We start from the raw sequence: 26423 nt of genomic DNA, 5'->3' as shown, positions 1-26423 counted from the left end.
CAGACCGTAACATTCGGAGTAAATTGTGCTCCATATCTTGCCATTCGGACTTTACTTCAATTGGCCGATGACACAGAAAATGAATTTCCGTTAGCTGCACATATCCTTCGGAAGTGCATATACGTAGATGACGTCTTGACCGGTTATCACGATTTGGAGACAGCGCAAACATCCAGAGACCAATTAATTGGTGCTCTTTCTTCCGCCAAATTCGAATTACGGAAATGGACAGCCAATGATCGCAGCATTTTAGAATCGCTTCCTTCGGTGCATCTTTACGACGCTAAGCTTCTTACTTTCGTGGAAGCTAGTAGTTCAAAACCGCTGGGTATTCGGTGGAATGCACAGCTGGACCAATTTTATTTCAGTGTAAACCAACTGGAACACCGGTCCAAATATACGAAACGGGAAGTTTTGTCAACCATTGCCAAATTATTCGATCCGGTAGGGTGGTTAGGACCTGTGATAGTTGTAGCAAAAATAATTATGCAACGTATTTGGCTCGACAACATTGGTTGGGATGATTCGCTTCCGTCTTCGACAGAACGCGAATGGGAAAAATTCGTCGAGTCATATCAGGGCGTTAATTCCATTTCCATTCCTCGTTGGGTCCAGTATTCTCCAACTTGTCATGCAGAACTTCATGTCTTTTCTGATGCCTCAGAAAAGGCATACGCGGGGGTAGCATATATTCGCATTGTTTCTTCTAATGGAGAAATTTTCACAAATTTGCTTTCATGCAAAACAAAAGTAGCTCCCTTGAAGTCTATTTCATTGCCTCGTTTAGAATTATGCGGTGCGGTATTAGCATCCGAACTTCTGAAAGGCATTCTAAACGAGATTGATATTTCATTTCATAAAATTTATTGCTGGACCGACTCAACAATTGTTCTTTCGTGGCTTCAGAAAACTCCATCCACATGGACCACTTTCGTGGCGAATAGGGTTTGTCGTATTCAGGAGAATGTTGGGCAAAATAGGTGGTTCCACGTTCGGTCTGAGGACAATCCTGCAGACTTAGGCAGTCGGGGGCTTTCTCCTTCGGAGCTAGCCTTTTCACAACTTTGGTGGCATGGTCCACACTGGCTAGGTCTGGATAGTTCAAATTGGGACATCCAAAACGTTTCCGTTGACACGGAAGTCGAACTTCGTCCAATAAGAACTCATGTCACTTTCATCAATGACTATGAACATATCTTAAATCAGTTTTCTTCCCTTGATAGGGCACTCCGTGCCATCGCATGTGTACAACACGAAAAGTTCTCTATTGTCGTTAAATCCATTTCTGGATCAAACAGGGGTAATGAGGTTAGATGGACGCCTAGCTCAATCACCAACTCTTTCCACTTCTGAACGGCATCCTATTCTCTTACCCTATCATAGTAGATTCGCAAAACTTTTGGTGGAACAAATTCATATAGAGTCCCTGCATGGAGGAAATCAACTAATGCTTCGTACGCTTCGCTTGGATTATTGGATTCCTCGCGCTACTTCTTTGATTAGGGCGACAATAAGGCATTGTCGACTGTGCATCTTGGCAAAGAAACGCACTTGTACCCAAATCATGGCATCTCTTCCTCCGGAAAGAACGTCTATTTCTAGACCATTTTCTACAACAGGTATCGATTTCGCTGGTTCATTTGATATCAAATCCTTTTCAGGTAGAGGTTGTAAAATAACAAAAGGTTATGTTTGCGTCTTCGTTTGCTTTTCTACGAAAGCAATTCGTTTGGAACCAGCGTCTGATTTGTCCACCGCAGCCTTTTTGGCTGCTTTTAATAGGTTTATTTCGCGCCGTGGTTGTCCCAAGACTATCTTCTCGGACAATGGCACCAACTTCGTTGGTGCATCGAGAGAGTTAGAACGAGAATTTAAGCTTGCGTTAGATGAGATTCGTGCAAAGCTCCGTTCCGTGTTCCAATACCAGGAGCTTTCATGGAAATTTAACCCAGCCGGAGCTCCACATATGGGTGGACTCTGGGAAGCTGCTGTTAAAAGCTTCAAAATCCATTTCAGAAAAATCGCGAAAAATCTCAAATATACGTTTGAGGAGTTTTCAACAATTCTAACAAGAATTGAAGCTTGCTTAAATTCTCGTCCGCTTTGTCCAATGAATGATAGTCTGGATGCGATGGTGGCCCTTACGCCTGGATACTTCCTGATCGGGTCTCCGATCCTTGCTCCTCCAGAGCCCATAATAAATGAATCTCCACTGGATATCGTGAACCGGTATCGAAAACTTAAAGCTCTTTCTCAACAATTCTGCCTTCGGTGGAAAGAAGAATATTTAAAGAGCCTCCACTATCGTTATAAGTGGAAATTTCCGCAACGCGATATTCAACTGGATGATTTGGTAGTCCTTCGACAAGAACATTAACCTCCTACCGCGTGGAAACTCGGTCGCGTCGTGAAAGTCTATCCGGGAGTCGACGGTCATGTTATAGTCGCGGATGTGAAAACGGAAAGCGGTATCGTACAACGACCCGTAGTTAAACTGGTCATTCTGACCAACGACGATTAAATGTTCACCTCTCTTTATCGTGCCATCTCCATCTTTTCACAGACATGGAAAACTTGAGTTCGATGGCCGCTTCCCTTCCCTTTTACAAGGAGGACATCCCAATGTCGGATGAAGAGAGAGGTGTCGATGCCGACATGGTACCTTTGGGGTCTCAGGACTCCGATCTTGGCGGGGTCACAAGAGCTGCCACTCCTATTCGGGAGTCTGCACCGGCACTATCGACCACCACGACGTTGCCAGCCGAAGCTGCTTCTCCTCTACGGGAGAATTGCACAGCGGCGCTGGCTCCAAACCCGGGATCTGAATCCCAACCGGCAGGAGATACCCCTCAGGTGCTCCTCGCCGCAACTGTAAATACCGAGGTCCCAGACACCGCTACTCCTCTACGGGAGATTGCACAGGCGAGTGCTGGGTCCCATACCTCAACCTGGACCATAGGTTCGACGTCTCCTCTACGGGAGATTGCACCCGTCGTTCCCGGTCTTCCCCCAACAGAAGTGGCTACCCAACCTCAAGGCAAACGCACAGTGGCAAGGTCAGTTCGACAACAAGGCCCCAAATGTGTTTTGTGCACGCAGAGGCATATCATCCGGGCGTGTCCCAATTTTCTAAAAATGACTTGCGAGGAACGTATTCGATTTGTGGTTCAGGGGCATTTCTGCTTCAATTGCTTAGGCAGGTCCCATATCCGACGTGATTGTTTAAGTCGTCATCGTTGTCAGAAGTGTAAAGGTGACCATCACACGCTTCTTCATCCAACCAAAACACCGGTTCCTCAAAGAAATGTCCGCCCTTCGGGTAAAAAAGACAATGCGTCTATTTCTCTCCGTATGTCGCCTACAACCAAACCGACTTCGTCTGGGCAAAAGTCCTCTAAGAAACGTCAGTCCGCCCCGTCTGGTCCGGTTTTGTCCATGTCTTCGACGTCCGTCAGTCCGACTATACAGTCCATACAGCCCATTGTTACCCTGGGGCCAACAATGGTTGTAAAGCTCCTTCTTCCTGATTCTCAGGTAATTGTTCGACCCATGTGCTGGACATAGCCGTATATGCCCAACGCTGGCTAGAAAGCTTCAGCTCAATTCATTAAAAGTTGGACAGGATTTCTTCTGCCAACTAACCTTACAATCCTGCTATGATTCCACCCAACTTGTTCGCGTTTCGGCGAGAAGTATGTTCTTGGAGCATGTGGTCGCGCCTTCGCAGTCAGCTCCGGATTATGTAAAAGACCACTATGCTGGGATACAACTAGCAGATCCCGATTTCCATAAGTCCTCACACATCGGGCTTATACTAGGTCCGGATGTGTACCCGAAGGTGATGAAATCACAGACTTATTCGAGTCCTGGGTTCCCTTGGGCCCAGCTCATTATTTTTGGGTTGGGTTATAACTGGTCCTTGTCCACTGTAGGATCGCCAGAGAAGATCAGCCATCTTCTGGACCTTCGGTCAAGCAGTCTTCTACTGTCTCAAAAATTGTTTTTTGAAAAAAAGGAAAAAAAAATAAAATAATGAATAAATAAAAAATGCTCAAAATTGACGGTTCCGACTTGTTATTTATTTAATTGTAGTTTAATTTAGTAGAACTAAGAATATTTTGTTGTAACATGGCTAGATGTTTCAAGGGCGGCGGTAATGTTAAAGTTCAAATAAAATAAACTTCATAAAAATACATTCACTATCCACTTTCCGTAATTTGTCATAATACTTTTTTATCCAACTTTGAATTTTCGTTCAAAGTTGGTGATGACAAATTACAGCGAGTAAGATCTGTCAATTTACGCGGCTCTTGTGACATCTAAGCTCTCTCGTTACTTTTAATTGTCACTTGTTTTTCGGATTTTCGTCCATCAACAACATCCAAGCAACACCATTGTAAATACAAGGTAATCTATATTAGTTCTTCGACTAATATATTAATAAAACCGCCAATTTTATTATAAAAAGAAATTATTGCTTTTTATTTGGTTTTTCTTTTCTTTTATTTACACTGCTCCGCAACAAATAGTCTTTGTGGTTGTGATTGGAACTTTACCTTTTAATAGTATAGTAAGTACATTTACAATAGCAAAATGCTATTAATGAGTTCTAAGCATATTCTGTTTTTCCTTTTAGGTAATAATATGGTGTTATGGCAAGGTGGTCGTTTTTTATTTCATTGGATATTTGAAGACCATTTAAAAGGATACAAAGAACACACGAAGGATATGGCCTATGTTTCAACATAGTACTTTTCATGTTAAAGAAAATCCAATTGGAAACATGATCTAAAATTCAGTAGAGGTTATTACAACTTATGTTGTTGTGTTATGTTGTGTTTTGTATCATGGACATGCAAACGGAATATGAACACAATCATGTAGACAATTTTTCTGACAAGGAAAGTGTATTTCCAAACACGCTGCCAACGTTGGAGCACCAATAAATTACTGCCTCTCTGTCACAGACGCATCCAATCAAATCGAACCCTGCTTATGGAACGAGCTTGTCGATTCCTACAAGGAAACCTCTCAGTCGAAAGGGGCATATTTCTTACAATTTTCCCAGTGCCATCAAACTAACTTTGGTTCAAGAAGTCCAATATGAAACCTGGGGGGTTACTATGTATTGCGATGCGTAAGAAAAATTGTACCGAATCAAGTAATTGGTACTCTCTAATGCGTTTTCGCATCTCCTTTCGCATCTAATTTTCGCAAATCTGGTATCACCGCACTCTGTAATTCGTAAGCGTATGTCAAACTCGTACGATAAGCGCAAATATCTTGCGTTAACAAAATATCAAACGCAAAGGAAACGAATCATGTAAGTTAGCACAATTAAATGCTTGTATTTATATCACAATTGTTTATTCTTTTAGGGAAATGTTGTTAAAATGTTGACGTATAATAATTTAATAAATTATTATTAAAAAGTCAAATTACAATTATTAATTATTTGCGAAGTACTCTTCCTCGCGTCTCATATTTCATAGGTCTTAGTAATAATGGTGATACAAGTAAAAAAGTTAAGACCCATATCTCGGGAAGTATAGACTTAGCTCTGGAAGTGTTTTTGGCGAGCTCTCGTATCGATTTTAAAAAATAATTAATTTAAATAGTTTTTCGGTGTTTAATAAAGTGTTAATAGTGATAATTATACTAATTATTTGTTACTTCGTCGAATTTCAGTGAAATATTTTAAAATCAGTGTTACTTCATCGAATTTCAGTGAAATATTTTAAAATCAGTGCTTTTTTAAAGCAATAGTGCTTGAAATAAAGTTGTGAATTTTCATCACTCTATCTTTGTAGTGCTCTGTGTTTACTTCTGTCGTTCTGACATTTCATTCTTTTGTTTTATTTTTCCTTCTTTTTGATAGATTTTCTTTATTGAAACCATTCATAGCATACTTTTAGGCCGTAATATTAATTGTCAGTGCTTTTCAAACTATAATTATTTAACCTATATATACCTTAGCATACTTTCAGGCATATTATTAATTATCACCATGGATTGTTTAAATAGGGAATGCAGTATTAGAATTTTTTTAAAATGTGCTGGGTTTAATGGTAAACAATTTAATTATATTACTGATAGATCCATGGGATTACGTTGGTCGTGCCCTGACTGTAGAGATAAGGAAATAAATTTCGTTCGTCTTTTTAAAGAAACTAAATTAGAAGTCTCTAAATTAAAAAAGAAATTCAATCCCCTTTTTAACAATTTAGACAAAATAGAAAAAATGTTAAATACTTTTGATTACTCGGTTGATTCTCCGAAAAGGAAAAAATCATCTGCCAGTAATACCATTTCCACCTCTGAAAATCTGATTGCTTTAAATTCCCCGATTGCTACTTCAGCTCCTCCTATCACTCCAATTGCCCAGTCATCTAAAAACTCATCAGTAGCTAGCACTCTTCCTGAGTATTCTTCTTTCAATTTACCTACTCCAGCTGAGAGTCCTTCAGCTTCGGTTTCGCAAAGTAATCCCCTTATACCTTCTGTTGTTATCCATGAGCCTTCAGCTCCAGAACCTCCATCGTTACCCTTAGATCAACTAATTGTAGTTGCGCCGCGGAAAACTGTTTTTGTATCTCGACTACATCCTGATACTTCAACTGATCATATTTGTAATTATGACAAATCTAGAATTAATATTTCAAATAACAATGATTTAAAGGTATATAAATTTAATCCGCCTCAACCAAGAGATATTTCATCTTTTAGGATCGTGGTTCCAAATGATTTATTCCATACCATAGTTGATAGCGAGTTTTGGCCCGAGGGACTTACAGTGAAAGAATTCATATACAAGGAAAGATCTACTCCGATAAATCCGATTGTTCTTCCAAAAAACTAGAGTCATTGTCATTTTTATATCAAAATGTTAGAGGTTTGAAAACTAAACTCAGTAGCTTGCTATAAACGAACAATTAAAATGAAAATTTTCAAATTTTGGTTTTTGCAATACATTTGTTGTCTAAATGTACATAACCGCATCTTTATTGAGACGAAAAAATTTTCTCCTTGTAATCCGTTCCGCCACCGAATCCATAATTATTATTTTTTTGTTATAAATTAGCTAGTTTTAAACACGCACGTACCGAACAAAAAATTTTTTAAAATGTTTTTGTTTACAATTTTTGACATTTCTTTTTCTCATTCTTCGTTATTGTTTACCTTGTGCAGCCAGCGTTGCCATATTTTCGGTTTATTTTGCGAAAGCGTTGCCATATTTCCAGTTTATTTTTCGAAAGCGTTTGTGATACAGAGTACCAAAATTGTACTCTTAACGCATTTAACTTTCGCATCGCATTTGCTATCGCATCGCAATACAGAGTAACCCCCCTGAAACATAAAAATAATCAACAGACTGCTCACTGGGCACACTTACACAAAAAAATATTTCCACAGAATCGGCATTGAAGAGAAGATTGAAGATGAAAAACATATTATGTTTCACTGCAAGAAATTCGAGGGAAATAGAAATCAGTTTGCCCTGTTTAAAGAATAAAACAACTTACCTGAAGTCCTGATGTGCAGAAACCACCAACATAAGATGAGCTTCTCAAATGTATATCAGAATGTAAAATTGTTTTATAATTAAAAACTTTTACCAATTTTTAATTTAATATTATCACGATCTCATTTATCTTCTTGTCTTCCTTTTTCTATCACTTTTGTTTTGATATCATGTTTCTATCATACATATGTACATACCTTGTAAACATAAAAACAAATAAAAGAGTACTTAAGTCTATCATGCCCTGGTGAATGACCACAAAAGTGTTCTACCACCAACATACTTGACGACGTATTGAAGTACAAACTATATATAACCACGTATATATATAACCACGTGTTATATATAACCACGTGTTATATATTACTAGATGTATAAACGTGATTTTTTTTGAACATGCTTTAATTATAGACTCAATTTACAAGTTATTGTCTGAATTTTTCTGTTTTTTTTTTTACTTTCTGCGTTTATATATTTCTTTTCTTATCTTATGTGTGCTATTTTTGTCACAATTATAACAATTTACCATGTGGTTTTGGTACTCACTCATGTATATACGAATCTGGCGGCGTATAGTAGAATTTCTTTAGTTGAAGAACTCAGGTTGTAATGTTTGGTTAATTTTTATACTTTTGCATGTTGATCTTTTTGAAACTACATGTCTTCATATTGCATATTGGTGTCACCATCTATCTATGGTTTTTGGCCTTAATTTCGGTGTTGATATCGAGTTTACCATAAGGAATATTGTCGCCAAACCTAAACAAGGATTACAGGATTTAAACCACAATATTCTGGGACAGAATAGAAGCACATCTAAATTACTAATTCAACACACAAAAGAAATATATTTAGATGGAGTCATTCTTACCCAAGGTGATAAATTACTGAGTAATTAACAATGATTGTTGATTTTGTTGGGTGTTTAACCGTATGTATTTTGTTTTTAGCACACAAAATCTAAATGCAATTAAAGAGTATGCCACTTTAAATTTAAAATTCCTTTGGCTTCTGAACTTAACCGCAATTTTAAAGATGAGGTGGCGATTAAAATCTTGATATCACTTTCTCACGAAACATATAGACCAAAAACTACATGAACATAAAAACAGGAAATGGTCAACTCTCCTAGAGAACATGAAACCGGGAGATAAGAGCTTTTGGAAGATAAGTAGGTCATTAAGAGGTAAAGGAAAGCACATTATTCCATCACTTATTGACGGTCCTTCAAAATCAGTTACTAATCCAGAAAAAGCTGAATTACTTGCGAGAACTTTTAGTAAATCACACGAACTAACATCCTCTTATAGTCACTCTATTGATCGTACTGTTAACAGAACTGTATCGCAATTGTATTCAGAACCACCGTCTGAAACGGATATTGTTTATATAACAAATAATGAATTGACATCTGTCATTTCAATGTTAAAATCGTCAAAAGCACCAGGCTTTGATAATGTACCCAACATCGCATTAAAAAACTTGCCGCCAAGGGCAATAAGTCTTCTTGTGCACATTTTTAACAGTTGTCTTCGTCTCAATCACTTTCCACGAGCATTTAAAGAAGCAAAAATCATTGCCGTACCGAAGCCAAATAAACCCCCAGCAGAGCCAACCAGCTACAGACCTATTAGCCTCTTAAGCAATTTAGGAAAAATCTACGAAAAATTAATCCATTCAAGAATTTTGGACATTGCAACAGAACTGAATATCATTTCCGAAAACCAATTTGGTTTTAAAAAAAATCATAGCACAACTCACCAAATCGCCCGAATTAAAAACAAAATAATTATTAACAAAAAACGAAGAAAATCGACTGGTGTTATACTTCTCGACATTGAGAAAGCGTTTGACACGGTGTGGCACAATGGCCTTCTATATAAATTGGTAAAGGCTAATATACCCACCTACCTATGTAAAATTATTTCACAGTTCCTGCAAACTAGAACATATGCCGTTGAAATTAATAAAAGTAGATCTTCTTTCAAAACGATACCAGCAGGACTTCCACAAGGTTCTATACTATCCCCTACTCTCTACTCAATTTATACATCGGATTTCAAGCCTCCCCGTGAAGTCCTTACAGCTTACTATGCCGATGATACGGCACTAATATCATCAAGTAAATTAACATCTGCTCTTCTTAAAAAAATGGAGTTAAGCTTATTGGCGTGCAACAAATATTTCAGCAAATGGAAAATCAAAATGAATTATAATAAAACGCAAGCAATAATATTTCCATTCAACAAGTCCCCAAAAAGAATTCCTAGAAGACAATTACTTTTCCATGGAAATGAAATTAACATCGCCGACGAAATAAATTATCTCGGAGTCATACTGGACAAAAAGCTGACATTTAGGAAACACGTTGAATCGTCGTGCCAAAAAGCTCTAAAAGCCTTTCGTTCTTTATGGCCTTTCCTAAACAAAAGATCAAGTTTAAGCCTGAAAAACAAAAACCTAATTTTTAAAAGCGTTATTCGCCCAATTATGTCTTATGCTTCTCCAATTTGGTACAGAGCTGCAAAAACACATTTAAAAAAGTTCCAAGTGATCCAAAATAAATGTCTTAAGATGATACATAAGAAACACTGGCGTTTCTCGACATCAAGACTACATGAAGAAACTGGCTATGAACTATTCATGGATTTTGTAAAAAGACTAAATGATAATTATTTCAATAAAATTTTAACATCACGATATTCTAAAATACGTGAGTGTATAGAAGAATTTTAATATATTTTAATATAACAATTTAAAATCATCAAATGGAAAACTATTGTATTAAGACTGATTATGTACATATAATCTATTTTTAATCAATTAGTTTTCTAATTATATTTGAAATCTCTATAATATATTTTAGATATAGGTTTTGTATCCTTTTCCCTATAACTAAATCAAAATGAAATTCACTTATTAATGTAACATTACAAGAATCTCAATTGCTGTTAAATCTTTAAGATATATCTCGAAAATTGTAATACATGTAAATTATAAACTGATTATTGGATAAATAAAAATTGAATTGAATTGAAAATCTTGATATCACTTTACTTGACCACTGATTGACGCAGAAAGAATGATGAAGCGTGGTTCAAGATCAAGGTGATATTCAAGTTACATTTCATGATACACATATAATCACTAATTGAAATGCAACCATTGTGGAACCTAATTCACAACCAGGGACCTCAAAGTTGACGAAGTCGAAATTCGACTTTGTACTTAAATGTACTATGTAGATTAGAAAGCTACAACGACAATATTATTTTGATTAAAATTGTACCAAACAGTCAAGATTTTTGTTTATGCTTTCCTAAAATTAACAATTTTTTGTTTATCAAGTTGTCACTGTTTCATACAATTTACATCAAATAAAGCGATATAATATACTTAATTGTCGTATAGTCTAATCGAAATCTAATACTCAGATAATTATTTTGCTGCGGTGAATTATATCTATTTTATCTGATAGCATACGTCAACCAACTCAGAATATAGTTAGCATCATCCTAAAATGTACCAAAGTTCGACTTTGTTCGACTGGCTTCATATTTTATGTCTTAATTTGACATTATTTTATGAGATACCACAAGAATAATTAAACTTGTCAACCAAAATAGAACACGAAAAGTGGTGTCATCATTGTTAAATTTATATAAATTCATATAAATTGTAAAATTTAAATGGCGTGCTTTATTAAACCTAGAGAAGAGAGTTTATACTGATGCCATAAAGCGAGTTGCTATATTGCGATATATGCTGAGTTCTACGCAAGCCATAAACATAGCGAATGATACTATTAAATGCAACATTTATGGCCGCGGCACATACGGTCCGTTGTGCGTCGCGTCACGCGTTGAAAACAACAACCACATGAAAAATGTGTAAGTGATGCCAAGTTTGTTCTTGAAGTTTTCATGTGGTTGTTGTAACGCAACGCTCAACGCGCTGTATGTGCTGCGGCCTTTAGTCTACGCCTACTCAGAGATCACAGTTCGCAAAGAGCTCGCAGCCGTAAATTAACCCTGGAACTAAGTGGCCAGTAGACATCTAACATTAAATGGGGTAAAAGACTGAGTAAGCCATAAAGCACGTAATTTTATGGTTTACCCAGCTTAGAGAAGAGTTGAAAATAATGCCGAGATTTTTGGCACTCTGAACAATTGCGATATTTTCTAGATTTAGTGAAATTTCAATGTTTTCTACAGTAAAATTTTTCCTTTTGTGGATTACTAAGCACATTGATTTCTTTGGATTTTATGCAAGACCATTTGCATTGCACTGACTGATATCATCGACAGAACAGCTCAGATAAATCTGAACATCATCAGCGTACATATGTATTCTACTGTGCAGAAGTTGTAGGGGTAGGTCATTGGCATATAAAGAAAATAAAAGTGGTCCGTAATCGACCCTTGAGGTACTCCTTTGGTTACTGCCAGAGGCATTGATTTTGTATTTCCGTTGTATACAGATTGTGTTCGATCAGATAAATAGGTGTCAATAAGATTTATGGAGGATCTAGAGAAGTTGAAAAATTTTCGCAGTTTAACACAGAGGGTTCGATGGTCAACAGTGTCGAAAGCTTTAGAGTGGTCTAGCAGAACCAGAAAGCATGCCTTGTTATCGTCGATGTCACTCCTTATTGATTCAGATACATCAATTAATGCTGTTACGCAACTGTGACCGGAGCTAAAGCCTAATTGCACTTTTGTCAGTAAAGATTCGCGTTGAAGGTATTCGGACATCTGTTGATGAATTATCTTTTCAACGATTTTAGAGAGGTAGGGAAGATTATTGCATGTTTCCAAATAGTGGGAAAGGCGCTGGTACATAAAATTGTATTGAAAAGGTGAGAGAAATGAGTTAGCAAACGTGGGAGTAGGATCCGAATAAACTTAGGATCAATTCCATCTGGACCTATGGCGTTCGATTTTACACTCGAAAAAAAGCTCAAGTCTTCTTGATATGTTACGCATCGAAACTCAAATATTCCCTCCCCACGTATGCCATCATCATCGGATGTATAAAAAAGGGGATCAGCATTAATTATTGGTATATTGACGAATGTTTTGTTAAGATCGTCTACATCGCCTATACGGGATCCGAGAGTCTTTGTTTTTCCAATGCGTATATCATTAATTATATTCCACTTACTCTTAGAGTCAAGTGCAGAACTAAACCGAGAGTGGTAATATCCGGTCTTAGCAGATTTAATGCTATTATTGACCGTTCTACGCGCAAGGCAAAACTTCTTGTGAAGTTCTGGCGTTTTATAGAGTTTCCATCTATAATATGCTCTATCTCTGTCTGCTATTAGAGGTTTGAAAACTAAACTCAGTAGCTTGCTATAAACGAACAATTAAAATGAAAATTTTCAAATTTTGGCTTTTGCAATACATTTGTTGTCTAAATGTACATAACCGCATCTTTATTGAGACGAAAAAATTTTCTCTTTGTAATCCGTTCCGCCACCGAATCCATAATTATTTTTTTTTGTTAAAAACGATTAGCAAGTTTTAAACACGCACGTACCGAACAAAAAATTTTTTAAAATGTTTTTGTTTACAATTTTTGACATTTCTTTTTCTCATTCTTCGTTATTGTTTACCTTGTGCAGCCAGCGTTGCCATATTTTCGGTTTATTTTGCGAAAGCGTTGCCATATTTTCAGTTTATTTTGCGAAAGCGTTTGTGATACAGAGTACCAAAATTGTACTCTTAACGCATTTAACTTTCGCATCGCATTTTCTTTCGCATCGCAATACAGAGTAACCCCCCTGAAAAATAAAAATAATCAACAGACTGCTCACTGGGCACACTTACACAAAAAAATATTTCCACAGAATCGGCATTGAAGAGAAGATTGAAGATGAAAAACATATTATATTTCACTGCAAAAAATTCGAGGGAAATAGAAATCAGTTTGCCCTGTTTAAAGAATACAACAACTTACCTGTAGCCCTGATGTGCAGAAACCACCAACATATAGATGAGCTTCTCAAATTTATATCAGAATTCAAAATTGTTTTATAATTAAAGAACTTTTACCTATTTTTAATATAATATTATCACGATCTCATTTATCTTCTTGTCTTCCTTTTTCTATCACTTTTGTTTTGATATCTTGTTTCTATCATACATATGTACATACCTTGCAACGAGATTGAAGATGAAAAACATATCATATTTCACTGCAAGAAATTCGAGGGAAATAGAAATCAGTTTGCCCTGTTTAAAGAAAAAAACAACTTACCTGAAGTCCTGGTGTGCAGAAACCACCAACATAAGATGAGCTTCTTAAATGTATATCAGAATGTAAAATTGTTTTATAATTAAAAACTTTTACAAATTTTTAATTTTATAATTTTATATATAATTTAATATTTTCACGATCTCATTTATCTTCTTGTCTTCCTTTTTCTATATATATATATATATATATATTATTATTATTATTATTATTATTATTATTATTTATTAATAGATTTATACTTGTTACAATGAGTTTTACACTAAAAATTTGCATTCTATAATAGGCTAGCAAAATGCTGTACGCCATTTTAATTTACAGATTAATATATTTAGTATAAAATACGATCAGAGTTTTTTTTTAATTCATTTAAGTAACAATATTTTATTCGATTCATAATTTTATATTATAGTGATTCATAATTTAGGCCATTCAATATCCTACATACTTCAGTTAATGTTAGAGTACTTCTACCGAAATACGCAGTTCTATATTCTTTGTATACCGGACAGATACCAATAAAATGCAGTGTATCTTCAGGCACGTTCAAGTTACACACTGAGCATATGACGTTACTGTCGTACTAAAGCATCTTGCATTTAGATTTAGTAACCCACACCTCGCTTTCAGAACTAAACTACTCGCACGTGCAGATAGCTGTGTAATATAGAGCGGATTAAGATCTTAGTTTAATATATAGTATAAGTCATGATGTTGGGAGTTTGTAGCGCTTATGCGAAAATCTCGTTTGTCTTTGATATTGTGTAATTCAATTATTTCTTTCGAGAAATAACATATAGGTAAACTTTCATTCGGTGGGGTATAATGTAGAGAAGAGCATATATTAGACCAATGCTTTGCCCAAAATATTCCTTGTCGAATAATCTCCTCTGCTAATATCCGCCGTAGTCTATGAGAGTTTAAATGTAGAACTTTATTGATATAATCAAAATGCAATTTTAATGTTGAAACATATAAGGTATTCAAGCCTGTTTCGATGTGTAGCACGTAATTCAGAGTGTTATCTGGAAGAAGTAAAATTCTCTTTATAAAAAAACGAAAAAGCTTCTCTACTTCTTCATACCGTTTATAACCCCAAACCTGGGCACTGTAAAACAATATAGATTTCGAACAAGCATCGAATATTTTCAATTTATTCGCATATGATATTTTAGAGTTGGAAAGGTATTTTGACCAGGTAGAGTTGATTGCTATCTTTGAAGCAGAAAGTTTCTGTTTCATATGTCTGTTGAAAGAGAGGTTGTAGGTTAAATCAACGCCAAGATATTTGTAACTATTGACAATTTCAATCTCATCCTCACCAAAATACCATTTAAGATTACGGGATATCCTAGAACTTTTGCGAAATACCATAATTTTCGATTTAGAGAGATTAACATTTAGACTCCATAATGAGCAATAATTACGTAGGGCATCAATCATTTCTTGTAACGCATCTAAAGAGTTAGATAATATGACAATGTCATCAGCATATAAAAGTATTTTTATATTAGTGTTGGCAACATCTATACCTCCGGGGAGAAAATCAGGTAGGTCATTTAAGTATAATGAAAATAATAAGGGACTTAGAATGCAGCCTTGCCTAACACCAGACTCAGCGGGAAAGAAAGATGAAAAGTTGCTTCCGTCCCAGATCCTACTTTCAGTATTTTCATAAAGGTTCTGTAAAATTCGGACTATTTTAGACGACAAACCCATGTTAGAAAGTTTGTAAAACATGCTGTTTCTGGGAATTAAATCGGATGCGGAGGAGAAATCTACGAAGAAGGCATATGTACGATTGTTTTTCTCGTTGTTAAGGCTTATTATATTTGTTAGGTTGAAAATATTATCAACCGTGGAATATTCTTTGCGAAATCCAGCCTGAAATTCGTTTAAGATATTGTTCCGTGAGGTCCAATCTGATAACCTGTTGAGCAGTATATTGCAGAAAATTTTACATATGAGGGATAATCCTCTATAATTAGTGACAACTGTTGGGTCGCCTTTTTTAAATAAAGGTATAAGAATTGATCTTTTGAATGATATTGGAATTGTCTCGCGAAGGAATATTTTATTAAATAAATCTATTAAATAGACGTGAAAACAATGAGGTGTATATCTGTAGAATTCGTAAGAAATTCCATCTTCACCAGGTGATTTTTTAGGCTTTTCGAATGGTGAATCCAAAAATACATCTATTCTGTAGGGCATAGACCAACATATCGTGTTAGTATTGGTTCTGTTTAATAATAAAGTGCCAAAATGTTCTAAAAAGTCATTAGCGCCAAGACCTGCACTGGCTGTGTGGGTTTGATTCTTTAATGACTTCGACAAGTTCCACCACTCTTTGCTACATGTCACGGAGTCTAATTTCTTTATGTTGTTATTATAATACTCTAACTTCTTGTGGCTACAGGCTTTTTGAAAGATTGTTCGTGAAGAATAGTACCTGATTCTGTTTGTTAAGCAATGGTTTTTTCGGTATTCTTTAAGGTTTCTGCGCATAGTTGCTCGAAGTCTGTAACATCTCCAATCGAACCACTTATGTTTAGGTTCAAAATATTTACGTTTGTGTTGTTTTGCATTAGCAAGTTTTATATTACTTGTTAGCATATTTACCATATCTTCCACAGTTGTATTATTTTGAATCGCTTGGGCATTACAGAGTGCAGTTAGATTTTGTTGGTATTGTGATTTTAATTTATCTTTCCAGTAAAGTTTTTCTAAGGGTTTCTGAGGTTGCCTATTAACCATACAAATAGGAATCTTCATAGCGAGACAAAGTGGCATATGATCTGAGAATGGTTCGTACTCAACCTTGAAGTTATTGATATATTTAAGAAAATCAAATGAACAAAAACAGTAATCTATTACAGAACTACCCATAACCCCACAAAAAGTGTACTCCCCATTCTCATCCCCCACTGTCCTGCCATTAACGATAATTCCACCCACATCTTCAATCAGGTTTAACAGTTTTCTACCTTGCGAATTTATTGTTTTATCCTTAGATGTTCTAAGTTCTTGGATGAGGGGAAAATCCCCCACGATGTTTTTATCTAATATTTGCTCTTCCCCAATACGAGCATTGAAATCCCCAATAATACAGTAACTATTAGGATTAAGATTCTTCAAAAACGCTTCAAACTTTTCAGCATCATTTTTCCAGTTTGTACAATTTAGATAACAGGGAATAAAGTAAAACAGATTGTTATTAAAAGTTGCACCCAACAATACATTGTCATAGATACTTGTAAATTTCAATTTATATTTGTTTTTTAATTCCCGTTTAAAACCAAATAGACAACCTCCACGTGCACGACCAGCTCTATGTATTTTTTCAGCATCAATCCACTGAACGCAATAGTTTTTAAAATAAGGTGTGAAATTGTCTTGTTTATTGTACACAACGTGTGTTTCAAATAAGAAAAACATGTCAAACTTATTGAGGTATGTTAAAAAATTTCCAAAATTTAAAGATTTTTCGAGATTAGCAACATTATAGGATATTAAATGGCAGAAATCATATTGCTATTGTGTATTATTATTATTGTAACTTCTGTCTTTAAAAGTAATTTCATAGGAACGGTCGCAATCAGAAAGGACATCAGTTAAAAATTTAGCATCATGCTCAGATTGGGCGTTTATTTTTCCATTTGACCAGGTGTACTTTTTGTCATTAATAAACACGCAGAATTCGCCAAGATGAATCTTCAGCTCTTTCTTATGCGTTATGGTTTTGACTATTTGCCGGAGGTGAAACCGAGTGTTTTGTTCTTCTTGAGTATAATCTTTCTGAACGAATATTTTTTGGCATATAAATGTTCTTTTGCTAAAACTGTTTGCACTTGACCAGAAGTGTCTAACGTAAAAAGAATGGACTTCCCCGATGCCAATACTCTGGTATGGGATATCTCAATGTGGGAATTTATCGCAATTTTGCAGATATCTAGGAATTTGCTTTTTGCCATGTGAGGATCAGTGCAGTTCAAACCGTTTACTACTATATTTGTTGACCTAGTTTTGCGGTCTATAAATTCTAGGCGGTTTGATAATTTTTTAATATCCTCCTTCAGTTTATAATTTTCCTCCTTTAGTTCCTCAATTTCTGCTCTGAGCACGGTTATGTCTTCTTTTTTTGCCACATCTTTTAGTTTGTCATCCAAAACCTCCGACAATTTGTTCCAGGAGAATACATCTGGTTGAGAGTTAACTGCCATCTTTTGAATCGAGAAGTGTTTTTTCGGGGTACCCTCTACTTGGTCTGGTGAGGTCGATAACAGCGTTCTTTTACTCATCAACGGACAAATATGTGTGTAGTGTGAACGGAGTGTTAGATTCTGTGTATAGTTATCGTTATCGGTCTGACTATAATCGATAATGTTGAATCAGCTGTTAACCGCAAGTTTGTTAGAGCAGTACCAGCATTTGTTTACTTTTTATTTTGTTGTGTTGGTGTTGAATATAATCGTTCCAGTAATTTTTGTGTAATTTTCATAGAAAATTAATTTTAAAAACGCAAAAAACAGCTCACCAGTGGCCAGAATATTGTAAACTTTATATTCCAAGTATGAAGGAAGTGAGAGTTAAAAAGAACAAATACAACACAGTATGTATAAGTGATCCGTCTGTGCTTTATTTACAAAAAAGACTAAGCGGCTTAAAAACACGTCCGTCTGCTTTCAACTTTCCACTGGGTTATATATATATATATATATATATATATATATATATATATATAACCACGTGTTATATATTATTAGATGTATAAACGTGATTTTTTTGAACATGATTTAATTATAGACTCAATTTACAAGTTATTGTCTGAATTGTTCTGTTTTTTTTTTTACTTTCTGCGTTTATATATTTCTTTTCTTATCGTATGTGTGCTATTTTTGTCACAATTATAACAATTTACCATGTGGTTTTGGTACTCACTCATGTATGTACGAATCTGGCGGCGTATAGTAGAATTTCTTTAGTTGAAGAGCTCTGGTTGTAATGTTTGGTTAATTTTTATACTTTTGCATGTTGATCTTTTTGAAACTAGATGTCTTAATGTTGCATATTGGTGTCACCATCTATCTATGGTTTTTAGCCTTAATTTCGGTGTTGATATCGAGTTTACCATAAGGAATATTGTGGCCAAACCTACACAAGGATTACAAGATTTAAACCACAATATTCTGGGACAATAGAAGCACATCTAAATTACTAATTCAACACACAAAAGAAATATATTTAGATGGAGTCATTCTTACCCAAGGTGATAAATTACTGAGTAATTAACAATGATTGTTGATTTTGTTGGGTGTTTAACCGTATGTATTTTGTTTTTAGCACACAAAATCTAAATGCAATTAAAGAGTATGCCACTTTAAATTTAAAATTCCTTTGGCTTCTGAACTTAACCGCAATTTTAAAGACGAGGTGGCGATTAAAATCTTGATATCACTTTACTTGACCACTGATTGACGCCGAAAGAATGATGAAGCGTGGTTCAAGATCAAGGTGATATTCAAGTTACATTTCATGATACACATATGATCACTAATTGAAATGCAACCATTGTGGAACCTAATTCACAACCAGGGACCTCAAAGTTGACGAAGTCGAAATTCGACTTTGTACTTAAATGTACTATGTAGATTAGAAAGCTACAACGACAAGATTATTTTGATTAAAATTGTATCAAACAGTCAAGATTTTTGTTTATGCTTTCCTAAAATTAACAATTTTTTGTTTATCAAGTTGTCACTGTTTCATACAATTTACATCAAATAAATCGATATAATATACTTAATTGTCGTGTAGTCCAAACGAAATCTAATACTCAGATAATTATTTTGCTGCGGTGAATTATATCTATTTTATCTAATAGCATACGTCAACCTACTCAGAATATAGTTATCATCGTCCTAAAATGTACCAAAGTTCGACTTTGTTAGACTGGCTTCATATTTTATGTCTTAATTTGACATTATTTTATGAGATACCACAAGAATAATTAAACTTGTCAACCAAAAAAGAATACGAAAAGTGGTGTCATCATTGTAAAATTCATATAAATTATAAAATTTAAATGGCGTGCTTTATTAAACCTACCGTTGCGTTCTTTGACCGACCTTCGTATATCAAAACAGGAGCGCATTTTAATTTGGTGTGTAGACATATGTCTACGGACGGAAATATGTTTACATTTTGTTTGAAAATTTTTTTGATGTAGAACAAAATTTTGGGAAAAGAAAAAAAAAACATGAATATTGGTCAATATATTTGGCTATCACAAAGCCAATTGCATTTCACGGAGCCTGTGTAGTGTAAATGAATTGGGATATATTCTGCATAATGATATCATTTGGCAATGTCTCACATACCGGACTCATTGAAACAACAATACTGGATTGCTGTCTGACGATTGGTACTCTCACACATACGAATTTCATCCCTTTTCAAATGTGTTTGCCAAAATATAAGGATACAATGTTTCATCTGTCAGGAAAGTGTGTTTTCAATTTATAAACTCTTTTCGGCTCTTAATAATCTAACGATATGCTCAAGTACAAACAACATGCATACGTAAATGGTAGATAAAGTTACGGTGCAGGGCCTAATAAACCCAGTACCGGCGGGGACTTGTGATCTGCCTACGAGTCACACCTCGTCGATATCAAGCGATCGTGAGCAAACATCTCCCACAGATGTGGGTGCCTTGGCATCTGTGGTCGAAGGTAATGCGACAAGCACTCAACCTAGAGTTAAAGCGGAGGACCATCTGAGGATGGTAGCGACCCTGGATCCGAATCCGACAGCTGCGGCAAAATAAACATCACCGTTGTGGAAAAGCCTGTAGTAGAGGAAGTCCACAAGATGGTGGAGGAAGTCAGCGAGAGCATCGCAAAGCTGACTACAAAAAGAATACAGTGGTCAGGGTCCCAAAGACGAAAGTACAAGAGGAACCAGGCGAAACTAAAGAGACAGCAGCAGCGGGATGCTTCACAGGGTACCAAAGACACTCCCTCCACTTCTTCGGAAGCGGCGAAGAGGACTAGGTCGCCTGAGGAGCAGAACACCGCTAAGCCAAGTAAGAAGAAAAAGAGCTTCCCACCTTCAAGTGCCCAGGACAAATCTCATCAGGACCCAAACAAAGGAGACTACATAAAGAATCCTTCAAGGGAGACTGGTGAGGTGAGTTCGGACACGAAGAGGGTGAGCGCGACATCGGAACCTTCTGGAACGGCCGGGGACTCAACAAAGAAGACCAAGACCATACAGAAGAGGAAGATGGACGTGGAAACAGGTACGGAGCCGCCATCAACTTACGCCAAGGTAGCCAAGAGATACTTCAGGGACGATCTGTGTTATGCAGTAATCGACACCAGCAAAGGATCTGGTAGGCTACATAAAGACCACTTGTTGGAGATCGAGAAGCTGATCAACGACAAGTTACTGGAACAAATCCTGAAAGGGCGTGTTTCAATAAAAATTGATTGCTGTGAGCCCTGGAGGGACATTCTATTGTGCCACCTGGACCCACATACAAATTCTGCAGCACTCGGGGGGGTAGTCAGCAGCATAGCAACTCCATGGGAAGGTGGCAGATTAAAGCTGGTGAGGAAAGACGAAATTCCTCACTTGACTAAAGCGTCGGTGTACATTAAGGGGTACGGCTGCAAGCTCGAGACGGAGCGCATCCTCGAAGTCCTTGGTGTTCAAAATGAGACCTTGGAAGTGAAGAGGTGGGAGGTCTTCCACAGGGAGGAGAAAGAAGACGGCACTCTCCTTGTGGTGGGGATCGACGACCTCTCACTTGCTGGGCTCGCCAAGACTAAGGGTAAGGCGTATTTTGTCTCGAACTCAGTGTACTTCAAAATTGGAAAGGCAAGAGTGGGCGATGAAGAGAATGCCAAGAGTACCACCCAGGAGGTCAAACCTACCAACAGTACCAAGGAGGGAGGAGCAGATGAGCAAATCAGCGCCTCCCAAGAAGCCAACCTACTGGAGGACCAATGATTGAGGTCATCCAGATCAACCTCCATCGGAGCGAGACGGCAACACTAGCCCTGATGGAAAAAATAACTAAAGGTAATATACATATTGGTTTAATCCAAGAACCTTGGACTATAAAAAACAAGGTTTCTGGACTGAACCATATTAATTATCAACTTTTTTACGCAAATACGGGATCCCGCCCGAGGACCTGTATTATATGCCACAAAAACTTATGCTTTCTTTTTTCTCCAGAGTTGTCAACGTCGGACGTCACAGTATTGAAGCAGGGGAATGGAAACATATACTTGGCATCACTATACCTGCCGTTCGACTCCCCGACATTACCACCTTCGTCGGAATTGCAGCAACTGGTGAGGAAAATCAAGCAAACAGGTAACGAAGTACTAGTAGATAGCGATGCTAACTCTCACCACATTTCGTGGGGTAGTACTAACACTAACAAAAGGGGTCAAGCCCTTATAGACTACTTAAATACTAACGACCTGATTACACTTAACACAGGAAATATACCAACCTTTGTTAATAGAGTTAGGGAGGAAGTATTAGATATAACGATATGTTCAGAAAATCTAATAAAGGAGGTACATGAGTGGAGGGTTTCGGAGGAATACTCCTTCTCGGACCATAGGTATATTAGATTTAAAATAGCGAGGCCACCGCCAAACCCTATAACCTTCCGAAACAAATCCAAAACAAATTGGACTAATTTCGGTAAACGAGTAAAAGAAAGACTAGGGCAAGCCGATGAGGAATGCCTAAGTAAAGAGGACATAGATAGAAATGTCCTAAAGTTAACCGAGGCACTAGTAAAGTCTTTCGAAGAAAGTTGTCCCCTTCGAGAGAGGAAATCCGCCTACGAAAAACCCTGGATGACAGGGGAAATTCGTAATAAAGGCAAGGAGATCCGCAGACTTTATAATAGGGCAAAACGTAAGAAATCAGCTGTATTCTGGGACAACTACCAGCCAAAATTGAAGGAATACAACAAAATTACAAGGAACGCTAAACGTAACTCCTGGAAGCTATTCTGCGAACAGGTGGACAGCGTTAACGACGTTTCAAAAATTAAGAAGTTCATGTCCAAAACCCATACACAGACCGAACAAATGGTCGATGAAAATGGGAAAAGGACAGATACAACTAAAGAAATCCTAGGCCTTCTGATGAAAACTCACTTTCCATCGAATACCGCGGCCAACACCGAGGAATCGATCGAATCTGGTTACTCATCAGGAGATGCACCAAAAATTGACAGCTCGATGATCAAACAAGCCATCACGAGCTTTTCACCATACAAAGCAGCGGGACCAGACCAGATCTTCCCAGCCCTACTACAGCGGGAAGTGGACCTTATTGCGTCCAAACTGGTCGGGATCTTCAACGCTTGTTTAAAATTTGCTTACACCCCGCTAGCCTGGCAAGAGGCGAGGGTAGTTTTTATCCCTAAACCTGGCAAGGCAAGCTACGCAATACCAAAATCTTATCGCCCGATAAGTTTAACTTCATTCTTACTCAAGACAATGGAACGGACGATCGACACCATGATAAAGAGTAGAATTCCGAACGATATGCTCAAATTTAAACAACACGCATACGTTAAAGGTAGGTCAGTGGAAACCGCTTTGCACGAGGTAGTACACCATATAGAGAGGACCTTTGAAATGAAGATGTATACACTTGCTGTATGCATTGACATCGAAGGCGCCTTTAACAGCGTCAGCACCGAAACGCTGATCCACTCTTTAGACGAGTTTCAGGTGGACAGGGCCTTAAGGAACTGGATCAACCATATGCTAAGGAACAGATGGATAAGCTGCGGGCTACATGACGTTAAATTAAGAGACAAAGTCGGACGAGGAACCCCGCAGGGAGGGATACTATCACCTCTTCTGTGGGTTACTACCATAAACAGTCTCTTAAGGACCTTAACCGAAGAAGGATTTGACGCAGTCTGCTATGCAGACGACGTTATAATACTTCTAAGGGGAAAGAATCCGAATATTCTCTGCAGAAAAGCAGAAACGGCACTCAATATTGCATACAACTGGGCCAGACCGAGAGGTCTGAATGTTAACCCGGAAAAAACGGAAATATGTCTATTTACGAGGAAAACGAAAGTGGGGAACCTCGAGGTACCAGTTTTCCTAAATAGAACAATAAATATTTCGCGCTCAGTTAAATATCTAGGAGTAATTCTGGATAGGAAACTAAATTGGAAAGATCATATTCAAGAAAGGGCCAACAAGGCACAAAGATGTTGGTCAATATGTAGAAGAGCAATAGGCTCAAAATGGGGTTTCAATCCTAAGATGATACACTGGCTATACAGGGGCGTAATTAGACCAATCTTAACATACGCGTCTGTTGTGTGGTGGACAGCTATGGATAAAAAATGCAACGTGAAGATATTGCAAAAAGTCCAAAGAACATGTTGCTTAAGCATTAGCGGAGCAATGAGGACTACACCGACTAGGGCTCTGGAAACAATTTTGTTTATACACCCAATAGAAATTCAGGTAAGGTATGAAGCAGCTATCGCAGCTACAAGGCTAAAGTCGATGAGCGAGTGGATCAGTAGTGACCACCAAACATACCACCAAAACATACTAAAGGTCACAACGGGTGAATCTATTAACCAAATAGTATCAGACCGCATTCCTGAAACAAATGCAGTAGCTCTGTGTGAAGTTTCAATACCAGACAGAGACATATGGATCGATGGAACTCTAGCACAGATTCCCGCTGGAAGCTGCGGGTTTACGGATGGGGCCGTGCTAGAGGGGAGAACCGGACTGGGTCTATATATAATGGAACCGGAAACGAAAGTCTCCCTCCGACTGCCGAACCATAATACGATTCTTCAGGCGGAAGTCCGAGCGATAACAGAATGTCTGAGCTGGTTTGACACTCACACAAAGCCTACCACTGCGAACATCCTTACGGACAGCAAAGCAGCCATCACGGCTATAACGGCCAAGACGGTAAAATCTAGAACTGTCTTAGAATGCATACAGTCTATCAACAACTACTCCCAACATGGTACGGTAAACATTATATGGGTACCAGGGCACATTGGGATTAGGGGTAATGAAATAGCAAACTCTTTAGCAAAACAGGCAAGGGAGCAACCTACAGTTAGCTTAGATAACGCCAAGCCCTTGAAGGCGACGCGCTTTGAGCTAAAGGCATGGGCAAAAGATGCACATATATCCCTCTGGAACAGAGAAGACAAGGGAAAAATCACAAAAATCCTATGGGGTAACCCAGACGAGGATAAAACAAAGGGATTACTTTTACTAAGTAAAAAGGACATTAGCAGACTGACGGGCATCCTTACAGGACACCTGGGTCTACAAGCGCACCTGCACAAAATAGGTTGTGCTGGAAGCAGTGAATGCCGAGCATGTAGAGAGGACGACGAAACGTTGGAACACTACCTCTGTCATTGCCAGGCTTTCACGAACCAGAGAAAACAGCTAATAGGGAGCGACATTATACAAGGACTCGATTACATCAGGACAATCGGGCTCAAAACTTTAAGAGACTATGTCAACAGAACAGAAATCCTAGACTAACGTCAAAACAATAATCAGGAATTATAACTAATTTCAACACAAGTTTACAACCTCAATCCGAACCCGAAATTAGAGCGCACAACAGGCCTACCTTATGGCTTAAGTGTATGTCCACACGGACATGTGGTGATCCCGCATCACCCCTCTTTTCAACCTAACCTAACCTAACCTAAATGGTAGATCAGTGGAAACCGCAATACATGAGGTAGTACACCACATAGAGAGAACCTTCGAGATGAAGTTATATACTCGACATCGAAGGAGTGTTCAACAACGTCAGCACCGAAACGCTAATCCACTCCTTAGACGAGTTTCAGGTAAACCGGACCTTGAGGCACTGGATAGACCACATGCTAAGGAATAGATGGATAAGCTGCGCGCTACAAGACGTAACAAAAAGAGACAAAGTTGGTCAGGGGACGCCACAGGGAGGAATACTATCACCTCTCATATGGGTTACCACCATAAATAGTCTACTAACGATCTTAACCGACGAAGGATTTGAACCCATCTGCTATGCAGACGACGTTATAATACTTCTTAGGGGACAGAATCCAAATATACTCTGTAGAAGGGCCGAAACGGCTCTAAAAATAGCATACAACTGGGCTAGACCGAGAGGTCTAAATGTCAACCCGGAAAAAACAGAATTATGTCTATTCACTAGGAAAACGAAAATAGGAGCTTACGAAGTACCCGTTTTCCTAGATAAGATGATAAACATTTCCCCCACAATTAAGTACCTGGGAGTAATTCTAGACAGGAAACTTAAATGGAGAGACCATATTCAGGAAAGGGCTAATAAAGGCCACAGATGTTGGTCAACCTGCAGAAGAGCTGTAGGCTCAAAATGGGGTTTCAATCCTAGGATGACACACTGGTTATACAGAAGCGTAATTAGACCGATTCTAACTTACGCTTCTGTGGTATGGTGGACAGCTACGGACAAGAAATGCAACGTAAAAGTACTGCAAAAAGTCCAAAGAACATGCTGCTTAAGTATTAGCGGGGCAATAAGGACTACACCAACTAGGGCTTTAGAGACAATTTTA

General features: G+C 37.5%; 3 protein-coding genes across 3 annotated transcripts in view; all 3 read left to right on the top strand.

Moving 5' to 3' along the window:
- Positions 1-1354: 1354 nt before the first annotated feature.
- Positions 1355-10659, top strand: LOC141400025 (uncharacterized). The gene is made up of 3 exons (XM_073979430.1): positions 1355-4570; positions 4637-8398; positions 8473-10659. The coding sequence occupies exon 1, from the start codon at positions 2566-2568 to the stop codon at positions 3562-3564; it is 999 nt and encodes a 332-aa protein (XP_073835531.1). The 5' UTR covers positions 1355-2565; the 3' UTR covers positions 3565-4570; positions 4637-8398; positions 8473-10659.
- Positions 10660-14030: 3371 nt separating this feature from the next.
- The window catches only part of LOC141400024 (uncharacterized), a 32828-nt gene continuing 20435 nt past the window's right edge, over positions 14031-26423 (top strand). The window contains exon 1 of the mRNA XM_073979429.1: positions 14031-18392. The gene's annotated coding sequence lies outside the window, so the exon portion shown is untranslated. The remainder of the gene's footprint in view (positions 18393-26423) is intronic.
- Positions 20654-22767, top strand: LOC141400023 (uncharacterized). The gene is made up of 2 exons (XM_073979428.1): positions 20654-21868; positions 22028-22767. The coding sequence occupies exon 1, from the start codon at positions 20654-20656 to the stop codon at positions 21794-21796; it is 1143 nt and encodes a 380-aa protein (XP_073835529.1). The 3' UTR covers positions 21797-21868; positions 22028-22767.

The sequence above is a fragment of the Musca autumnalis genome, unplaced genomic scaffold, assembly GCF_047663935.1.
Source record: "Musca autumnalis isolate F117 unplaced genomic scaffold, ASM4766393v1 scaffold_3, whole genome shotgun sequence".
NCBI classification, from domain to species: Eukaryota; Metazoa; Arthropoda; class Insecta; order Diptera; family Muscidae; genus Musca; species Musca autumnalis.
This window is presented reverse-complemented; position numbering and strand designations above follow the sequence as displayed.

Coding starts and splice junctions, on each gene's coding strand:
- LOC141400025 (XM_073979430.1), top strand. CDS start 2,566: ATGGAAAACTTGAGTTCGATGGCCGCTTCCCTTCCCTTTTACAAGGAG.
- LOC141400023 (XM_073979428.1), top strand. CDS start 20,654: ATGGTGGAGGAAGTCAGCGAGAGCATCGCAAAGCTGACTACAAAAAGA.